The sequence below is a fragment of the Orycteropus afer genome, unplaced genomic scaffold (genome assembly GCF_000298275.1).
Source record: "Orycteropus afer afer isolate SDZICR_OR568_19922 unplaced genomic scaffold, OryAfe1.0 scaffold00049, whole genome shotgun sequence".
NCBI classification, from domain to species: Eukaryota; Metazoa; Chordata; class Mammalia; order Tubulidentata; family Orycteropodidae; genus Orycteropus; species Orycteropus afer.
In genome coordinates this window covers 901257-911618 of record NW_006921636.1, presented here as the reverse complement: position 1 = coordinate 911618, position 10362 = coordinate 901257, and the positions used below count along the sequence as shown (strand labels likewise).

The 10362-nt window shown below is 48.4% G+C and overlaps 1 protein-coding gene across 1 annotated transcript in view; it reads left to right on the top strand.

Moving 5' to 3' along the window:
* Positions 1-4741: 4741 nt before the first annotated feature.
* LOC103194880 (docking protein 5) overlaps positions 4742-10362 on the top strand; it is a 263138-nt gene continuing 257517 nt past the window's right edge. The window contains 1 exon segment of the mRNA XM_007938300.1: positions 4742-4811. Within this exon segment, the coding sequence (XP_007936491.1) occupies positions 4742-4811 (70 nt within the window).

Sequence of the window (10362 nt, the reverse complement as noted above, 5' to 3'; positions counted from 1 at the left end):
ACTGTTAGAAAAGAAATCCCTGCCTGTTAAAGCCATATATTTGGGTATTTTCTGTTAGAGTGGCACTAGAAAACCAAAACAATGTCTATCTTCCATTTTGGATCTGATGTAATTGTTCTGTTGTTGTTGTTTGTTGCTGTGTGCCATCGAGTGGGACCCACTCATAGCGACCCCTCCTTGGGTTTCCGAGGCAGTATCAGTATGGAAGTAGATTGCCCCATCTACCTTCCGAGGAGTTACTGGTGGATTTGAACCGCCAGCCCTCTGATTAGCAGTCCAGTGCCTCAGGTGATGTAAATCCTAATTTCTTCTTTCTGCCTGTGGTTAATGAGACAGGATTAGGTTATGTGAAAGAGGATTTGGTTACGTTTTTTATGGTAATGAGGCAGGATTAGAGTGGGATGCAACACCCTTACTCAGGTCACAGTTCTGATCAGATGTGAGAGGAGTGTCCCTGGAGTGTGGCCTGCATCTCAAGAGACAAAAGGAGAGATAAGAGACCAGGAAAGATGTGTGTGTGTGTGGGGGCTGACTACCACAAAGAAAGAAGATCCAGAAGCAGAATGATCCTTTGGACTCAGGGTCCCTGTGCTGAGAACCTCCTTGACTGAAGGGAAGATTCATGCCAAGACACATGGAGATCTCCAAGGAATGCCAGGCCCACAGATGCTGAAAGGAGACAAGGACCTTCTCCAGAGCTGACACAGAGAGAAAGCTTGCCCCTAGAGCTGGAGCCTGAATTTGGGTTTCTAGAGTTTTGGTGGCATAGTGCCTAAGGCATTTGACTGCAAACCAGAAGGCTGGCGGTTCGAACCCACCAGCCACTTCCTGGAAGGAAGATTGGGCAATCTACTTCTGTAGAGATGTTGCCTCGGAAACCCAAGGAGAGGTCTCTATGAGTCAGAACCGACTTGATGGCAGTGAGTTTGTTTTGTTTTTAACTGTGAGAGAATAAATTTCTGTTTGTTAAAACCATTGTGGCATTTCTGTCACAGCTGCACCAGACAGCTAAGACTGAAGCCGAGTGTGTTAACCATTTGAATCACCTAGGGACTCCCCAAGTAGGACAGTGCTTGCCAGCAGACTTGAGGGCAGACATACCAAGCTTCAATCCTAGCTCTGATAGTGACCAGCTTGGCACCTGGGACAAGTCTATTAAGTCTTACAAGTTCGGTTCCTCATCTGCAGGATGGGGATAATATTACCTACCTCATTATTTCCTTAATAGGATTAGCATAGTGGGAGCTCTGGTAGCATAGTGGCTAAGACACTTGCCTGCTAACCAGACGGCTGGCGGTTCAAACCCACCAGCCACTCCTCGGAAGGAAGGTTGGGCAATCCTACTTCCGTAGTGATACTGCCTCGGAAACCCAAGGAGGGGTCGCTATGAGTCGGGGCCGACTCGACGGCACATAACAACAACAACAACAACAGCACAACCTGTAAGCTCAGTAAATGTTAATGTTCCTTATCAACTCAGGCATGTACAGCCAACAGGTGGGGGAGTGTAATAAGCAGTCCCTCAACCTTATTTTAGGAGCTCTGGTAGCATAGTGCTTAAGGCATTTAACTGCTAACCAGAAGGCTGATGGTTCAAACCCACCAGCCACTCCTTGGAAGGAAGGTTGGGCAATCTACTTCTGTAGTGATACTGCCTCGGAAACCCAAGGAGGGGTTGTTATGAGTCAAATCCGACTCAAAGGCAGCGAGTTTGGTCTGGTTTTTCAACCTTTTTTTATACTCAGTGTTTCAAAGGATCCCTGGTGGCACACTGGTTACAGCACTCAGCTGCTAACTCAGCAGCCACTTCATGAGAGAAAGATGTGGGGGTCTGCTTGCTTGCATAAAGATTACAGCCTTGGAAACCCTGTGGGGCTTGTTGTTGTTATTTGCCTTCGAGTTGGACCCAACTCATAGTGACCCCTCCTTGGGTTTCTGAGGCAGTATCGCTATGGAAGTAGATTGCCCAACCTGAAAGATCAGAGTTTGAAAACCCTATGGAGCAGTTCGCCTCTGTGCTTACGGGACAGCCATGAGTCCAACTAGACTTGACAGCACCTAACAACAGCAGTTGTGTATAGTTATGAGGTCAGCTCTTATTGCCAGACTATGGAGGCTAACAGACAGGCCTGGTGTTTACATAAACAAGTACAAAACCTCAAGAAAACACCCCGTGAGCTGCCCTCAGGGCCATTCATGGGCATCAGAGCACAGCTGGGCTCCGGAGGGTTCTCAGCGGCCCACTTTTCTGAAGTACAATGCCAGGCCTGTCTCCTCAGTCACCTCAGATGGGCTCGAACCCCCAGCCTCTTTGTGAGCAGCTCAGTGTGTTAACTGTACTCCCCAGGGACTCCTACATAAGAGGACACCTACTTCATAAAGTGCCAAAACCAAACAGAACCTGTGGTGTGGATTCTGACTCGAGTGACTGCGTGTGTCACAGAGCAGAACGGCTCCACAGGGTTCTCTTGGCTGTCATCTTAAGGGAAGCAGATTGCCAGGCCTTTCTTCTGCAGTACCTTTGGGTGGGTTCCAGTCATCAACCTTTCAATTAGCGGTCGAGTGCAAATCATTTGCTCCACCCAGAACCTTCAAAAGTACCAAACCAAAAATAAACCTGTTGCCGTGGTATTGCATCTTGATCATATAAGCCAAAGAAAGCCAAACTCACTGGCTTCGAGTTGATTCTGACTCATAGTGACCTCTGCTGGGTTTCCAGGGCTGTAAACCTTTACGGAAGCAGAGTAGCTGGTGGGCTCAGACCATCAACATATTAGCTAGCAGCCTGATGCCTTAACAACTACACAACCAGAGCTTCTTTGAGTCGTTGAAAACCAAACCAAACCCACTGCCATCGAGTTGATGCCGACTCATAGTGACCCCCACTGGGTTTCAGAGGCAGTAAATCTTTATAGAAGTGGATTGCCTCATCTTCCTTCTGCAGAGTGGCTGGTGGGTTTGAACCGCCAACCTTCTGGATAGCAGTCAAATGGCTTAGGCACTGTGCCACCAGATCTCCCTTTGATTCATTAAAAACAAAACAAAACAACAACAAACTCCCTGCCGTGGAGTTGTTTCTCATAGCGACCCCCACTGGGTTTCTGAGGCTGTCAATCTTTATGGAAGTAGATTGGCCAGTCTGCCTTCCACAGAGCAGCTGGTGGGTTTGAACTGCTGACCTTCTGGTTAGCAGTCAAGTGCCTTATCCATTATGCTACCAGAGCTCCCAACTCATGTTAAAAAACCAGACTCACCACGGCCAAGTCCTTTCTGACTCACAGCGACCCCTCCTTGGGTTTCCAAGGCAGTATCTCTAAGTAGATTGCTCAGTCTTCCTTCCGAGGAGTGTCTGGTTGGTTTGAACTGCCAGCCTTCTGGTTAGCAGTGAAATGCCTTAGACATTACACCACCAGAGCTGGTAGGGCTTAGAACAGCACTTAACATCTAGTGGCCACTTTAAGAACTACTAAGGATTCATTGAGGAGCTCTGGTAGCATAGTGGCTAAGACAGTTGCCTGCTAACCAGACGGCTGGTGGTTCAGACCCACCAGCCACTCCTCGGAAGGAAGGTTGGGCAATCCTACTTCCGTAGTGATACTGCCTCGGAAACCCAAGGAGGGGTCGCTATGAGTCAGGTGTGACTCGACGGCACATAACAACAACAACAACAAGGATTCATTGAGCAACTATTCTAAGGCCAGGTCTTAGCCCTTGGAAAACTTAACATTCCAGCAGGAAAAACAGGCTCAAACCAGAAAACGGTGGAAAATGGCATCACAGAGGGATGAGTCCGGCAGGCCAAGGCAACCTGAAGAAACTCTCAGCTCAGGTCAGACAACACCCCTTTCTCATACATCAAGGTCAAGGCAAACCATTGCAACAGCCACCTCCCTAGACACACGTACAACGGAGGTAAAAACCAGCCCTTCTCAGGTAAGGGATGGGAACTGAAGGGAGAAGCGGAGTAGGCGGTGACTGCAAAAAGTGAAAAGGCTTTTGACTGTTAACCAGAAGCTTAGCGGTTCAAAGCCACCAGCCACTTCTGGGACGGAAGGTTGGGCGATCTACTTTCCTAGTGCTACCGCCTCGGAAACGCAAGGAGGGGTCGCTATGAGTCGGATCCGACTCGACGGCAGTGACTTTGGTTTTGGCTTGGAAAATAAGTCACCCGAGCGAGAAGAGAAGGAGCGCTGTCTGGGCTGGCTGTCACCTGGGTGCGGGGGTGGGCTGGGGCACGCTCCGGGATCGGAAGGGGAAACTGTGGGGGCAGGTGGGCGGGAGAGGGGGTGTGCACGCAGCCAGGGCTGTCTGCTCGCGGGAGGCCACGCCGGGCGCAGGGACCCGCGTGGCTCCTCCTTCGCCGCGCCCCCTTCCTCCTTCCTTCTCCTCCTCCTCCTCCTCGGCCCTGGGAAGAGGCAGGGCTGGATCGCTCAGCCGCCGCCGCTCCTCCTCCCGGCGGGCTGGCTGGCGAGTCAGCTGACGCGGGCGCCCCAGCCTCGCCTCCCCGCGCCGCGCGCCCCCAAAGTGGCTCCTAGCCAGCCGCCCACTTCCAGCTTCGGGGGCAGACAAAGTGATGCACGCCTTCTAAAGCCGGCAGAGCGGTCGCCGAAGCAGCTGCGCCCCGGCAACTTTCTCCCCCTACTCCTCCTCTTGGTTCTGCCCCTCACCCCCCCCCCCCAGAGCCACTTTGGAAATAGGGTTCGTGCGCCTGGGTAACCGCGGAGGTCACCGGCTGTCCGGGATGGCTTCCAATTTTAATGACATAGTGAAGCAGGGGTACGTGAGGATCCGGAGCAGACGCCTCGGGGTGAGTACCGATCCTCCTTTCTTCTGCTTGGCGCCGGCGGCGCCGGAGGGTGGCAGCGACCCCGGCCGGGAGCTGGTAGATTGCGCTGTGGCTTTCTCAGCCGAAAGCCACCTCCCCTGGGACTGCCTCTGTAGGGCCAGCGTCTAGGCATGTAACGGATCTATCTTTATCTCCTCGATGACTTGGCTTTCTGAAGGTGGCCTCGTGCTCGGCCGCAGTAGCCACTGGAGACCATCCTACTGGAAATAAATATTTCCCGGTAGCCATGGGAGTTGGCGCCCAGAGTCCGGGGCTGGGGTGCAGAACCCGCACCATGCCCCCTCGCCCCTCTCTTTCCACACTCCCTGCCAACTTAACTTTCCCAGAGGATGGAGCCCTTGAAAAAGGGCGGATGCAGCCAGTGTGACCAAGGTCAGTGACCCTGTGACCCCAGGAGCAGGTTTCTGCCAGGTGAAAGCTCCCTTTGGACACCCAGTCCTGAATAGTGGCGCATATCAGTCTCAGGTGTTGGAGAAGGCGATGGGCTGGCCTCTGACCAGGGCCAACTTGGGTTGTGCACACCTGAATGTGACTTTTCCCTTGTCTTTCACCTGGGTGGTGGCTCTGTGGTGCTGGAGTACACACGGGAGCCCATTGGAAGATGCTTCAGAGCAGAGCGTCATGCATGTAGGGAGCAAGCGCTCCGGAAATACGCACTGAGAGAAGGAATGAATGAATCTGGGATGAGTCAGGAATGGACAACCGTTGGCACCGGGATGCCACCTCCTTTAAAGCTCCCGCTCCTTTCTTCATTGGGGGCTCAGGAAAGAACCCACTTACCCCCACTCTGGGCTTGAGGGAGGATGAAAGAATTCTTGGAGGAGGGGGAAGACATTGGAATTTTTTTTTCTTTTTTTTTTTAAATTTCAAACTACCTCATTTCTCTTTGCCTGTCTCAAGTATTCTTGCTGCTGTTTTTGTTGAATGTATGTATTGGGGGCAGGGGAGGGGGAGAAAGAAAGTTACTTAAGTAATGCTCAAAATAATTACAATCTCAGTAATACTGTGGAATGACCGCTGAGTGCTGAGCGATGGGTTGAATAGATTTCCCTACAAATATATGTCATTTGACAACCTCCTCTTACTTGCTCTTTGGATTTTTTTTATGTGTCTGCCAACTGCACTGAAGATGGAAAGGAAATTTCTCAGCAGTAAACTGAGCTAGGGTGGGAACTGTGGTAGGGTGGGTGATGAGAAACACCCGTAATTATCATAAAACTCTCACCTGTTTGTTTTGGTCTTTTTCTTTTTTCTTTTCCCCCTGCTGGTTACCACGTTTTAGCAATTATGCCCACATTACTGTGAGTATATAAATATATATAACTAGAGAGCAGTGGGACAGAATTAACCAATCCCACCGGCTGTGTAAGTTTCCTTGAATTTCCTTTGTGCCATGCAAATGCAAGAGCAGCTATGGTTGGCTCCTTACCTAAGTGACTCCATGCAAAAGGACAGACATAAAAGGAATGTTATATATTTGATAACCATCTGGGCCGACCAAGTGTTAGGATTGTAAAGGAACCATAAACAAAAATTAATTTTAGGTTTACTCGATCATCTCAATGGAGGAAATTGGCAAGAGACATCCATTCTGTGTCAGGAGCATTCCAATAGGAAGAGGAATGCATTATTAATGCAAACAGGTGAATTATTCATAAGGAGTGGAGTTTATGCCAAATTATGACACATGGCAATTTATTTGAAGGACTAGTTACCATAACTTTCTAGTTTATGGTAATTAAGATGAATTTTGTCCGTATGCTTCCCTCTGACACTATGTAATCCTATGTTGGCACCAGTGTTTATGGGCAGATATCTAAAGCAGAAGGAGAATAAATACATTTTAGTCTGCTTGTGTATTATATTTCACTGTATTTTGGATGCCAGGGATCAGTAGACTTTCTCAGGATTCATTCATTTTGTCTGTGCTAACCCTCAGAGAGATTTCAGAATGCCCACTGAACGACTGTTATTACTCATGGAGAGAAAAGGTCAAACACACCATCAGAGAAATCTGGTCTTATTTGTTAACATTGGTTTTTATCACCACTTAATATTTTACAATTTTCTTGTGATATAACTTCTGGAGGAAGCTGATTATATTGGCGTTAGAATGCAGAGCCAACTAGTTTCAGTGGAGCCTGCAAGTCATGGTGAAGCATGCTTCAGGGGAGTGGCTCAGGGACCCTCTGGCCACAGTGAGGAATTAATCTAGGCTGCATGGCCCAGGACACCATGTAGCATGTATGTTCTGAGAATATGTGAATCTCAGAGAGAGTGAGCCCAGTGTCTGGCACAGAGGCATCTAGGAAACATGCATTGAGTGACTTGGATTGCCTGACCTAGTTATTGGTAAGCCTCTTTCAGAACAAATGTGACAGTGTGACTTAGTGGTTTTATTAATGGAAGCTAGCCAAGCGTCTGTGGATTAGAACTGTGTTGGGGAGGGTTTATAATTAAACAAGAAAACAGCATTTCACGGCAAGCAGCTGTTATGCCAAGGCATGCCCCCTCAGATTTGGAAAAAGAAGAGAAGACAGTGTGCTTATATTACTCATTAGCCCTATGATGCTTGCTTGACCTTTCTCAGCCTGAGTTTTGTAATAGGTTCAATGAATGATTTAAACCAAAACCAAAACCCCTGCACTGAGTCGGTTCCCACTCATCATGACACTGTGGGACAGAGTAGAACTGTCCTATAGGGTTTCTAAGGTTGTAATCTTTACACACTCGTAGCAAACCTATGAGTCGGAATCAGCTTGGTGGCAGTGGGTTTAGTTTTTTGGGTGGAGTCAAATGGCCCATATTTTAGTTAGCAGTCGAGCGCTTAACCACTGTGCCCCCCTGCGCCTATGAAAACTGTTTTACAAAACCAAGCCCACTGCCATTGACTGAGTCAATTTCAACTCATAGCAACCCTACAGGACAGAGTGAAGCTGCCCTGGATGGTTTTCTTGGCTGTAATATTCATGGAAGTGGATTGCCAGGTCTTTCTCGTGTGGAGGTGTGTGAATTCAAACTGAAAATTCTCAGTAAACTGCTTATTTAGGAATGTCTGAAGGCCTAAATGATTCTGTAGCTCTAAATGGTTTTGTTGCAGGGAGCTTTTACAAAGGACTACTAAATGTGAGTATTGCTTCCATGGGACAAGAAACATTCTAAGACCATGCCCATTCCAATGTGTCAAGGGTAAATATTTAGTTGAGATCCTAAACAGTTTAGACAGTCAAGCAATCAAGTATGTATTCACTTATGTTTTCTTTAAACATTAAAAAGCAAAATGAAGTTCAGCTCATACAACTCAAAAACCTCAGTATCTTCAAATCAGCATTTGCCAACTTAATCTCCACTGGTTCATGGAGGTCACTCACTGTGGCCTGGGTACAGTATTTGTTCAGGAACAGCCACAATGTTACTGTTTGGGGGACTGTTTTGGGAGAGGAAAGCAGCCATCTGTAATTATCTTAAGTATCTGATTAACAAAAGGCACTAAAAGCGTATTCTTACATGCATGGTGAACCAGGTGATCTGCACGTCACTAAGCTGATGGACCGTGGGTCTTCAGTGCCATCATACAACTGTTCATTTGCAAAGGCAGAATTTCCCAATCAATGATTGTCATGGCTTGCTCACAATGCAACCTCCAGGGTTTAAGCTCACACCTATCATTTTTATCTGCACGCACTCCTCCCAATTACCTGCCTTTAAATGATATCTTTTTGCTGATGTCTATGGACCTCTTCTCTGAACTCCACTCTGCTGGGTCCTAATGTCTACCCCACACCTCATCTCCACTTGGATGTCTAACATATCTCGAACATAACATGTTCAAGCCCTTGATCATTTCCCCCAAGCCTGCTTTTCTAGAGTTCCGTACTCCTCAGCCACTAGAGAGAGGACTCCCATTTTGGTTGCTGAGGTAGAAGTCAATCCGTCAAGCCTTGGTGTCATCCCTCTCCTCTCCTCTCCTCTTATCTCTCCCTCCCGCCACAACCAATCCATCAGGAGTCTGTGGGCTCTATCTTTGAAACCTATTTAGAACCTGATCCTCTCACACACCCACTGCTACCATCGGTTCACATCCCCAGGATTTCTCCCCTGTGATGTCGCAGCGAGCGCCTCACCTGCCACCCTCGTGTCCTTCCGTCCATTCTCAATGCAGCAGCCTAAGTGACCCTTGGGAAATGGAAGACGAATCGTGCCACCTGGCTCCTGCAACCTCACCCATGATCCATATAATTCAGAGCAGCCTTAGAGTAGAACTTCCCCACAGGGTTTTCTAGGCTGTCTTTTTTACAGGAGCAGATCACCAGGGCTTTCTCCTCCCAAGCCGCTGGGCGGGTTCCATCCACCAACCTTGAAGCTGTGCACTTAACCCGTTGTGCCACCAGGACTCCTTTACAACCTTCTAGGAGGCCTTATGTGTCCTCTGGCCACATCTCCTTTTTCCCTGTTGTTCCCTGTGCTTGGGAGGCTCTCCTCAGCTATCTTGTCATGCACCCCTGCCTACCTCCTTCACTTTCCCTCAAGTGCCTCCCAGATCACCCACGTGTGTTTCTTTTCCTCCTCTCCCCCATATCCCTTCCCTCTGTTCTCCATGGACTTCTCACCACCACGCACAGCAACAATAAGCTTATGTTTATATCCTCTGTAGTGTGGGATTGCTCGGTCTTTATCACAGCTGTACCCCAGTGCCCAGAGCAGTGACCAGCACAGAATGACACTCGATGAAGCTTTGTTGGATGAAAGAGTGAATGAATGAGCCCATCACTGAGCAATGTTTTCACAGCATAGGCTCTGACCTGAGACTGCCTTAAAATGCCAGTGCAGTGACCAGGTTCTGTGGCTTCCGGTGAGTTAGTTAACATTTTTAAGCCTCCATTTCTTCTATAAAATGGGAAGACTGATAATAACCAGGAGCCCTGGAGGCACGGTGGGTAAGCCCTTGGGCTGCTAACTGAAAGGTCAGCAGTTCAAACGCACCACACCAGCTGCTGTGTGGGAGAAAGGTGTGGTCAGCCTTCTGGCCAGCAGTCAAATGCCTTAGGCACTACACCATCAGAGCTCCCTCATAAAGACTGTTGTTGTTGTTGTTATGTGCCATTGAGTCAACCTTGAAAACCCTACAGGGCAGTACTACTCTGTTCACTAGGGCACTTTGAGTCAAAACTGACTGGCCTGTAGTAGGATTGGTTTGGGTTTTGCTTCCCTAAAGATTACAGCCTTGGAAACCCTATGGGGCAGTTCTCTTCTGCCCTGCAGGGTCGCTATGAGACAAAAGTCTACTCTGACGACAATGGGTATTAGCTAATACTCACCTAATAGATAATCCTGGTAAAGGGCTTGACACAGTGCCTGACACAGCGAAGACTCACTTAATGGCTATTACTGGCCTCACTCTACTCCTAGCACCGATGCTTAGATGGCTATCATTTATTCTGCTTTTATTGCAGTATCTCTTATCCTCAAGGAACTTGCTGTTTAGGAAAGTTGAGAGTTGGGGAAACAAACATTAT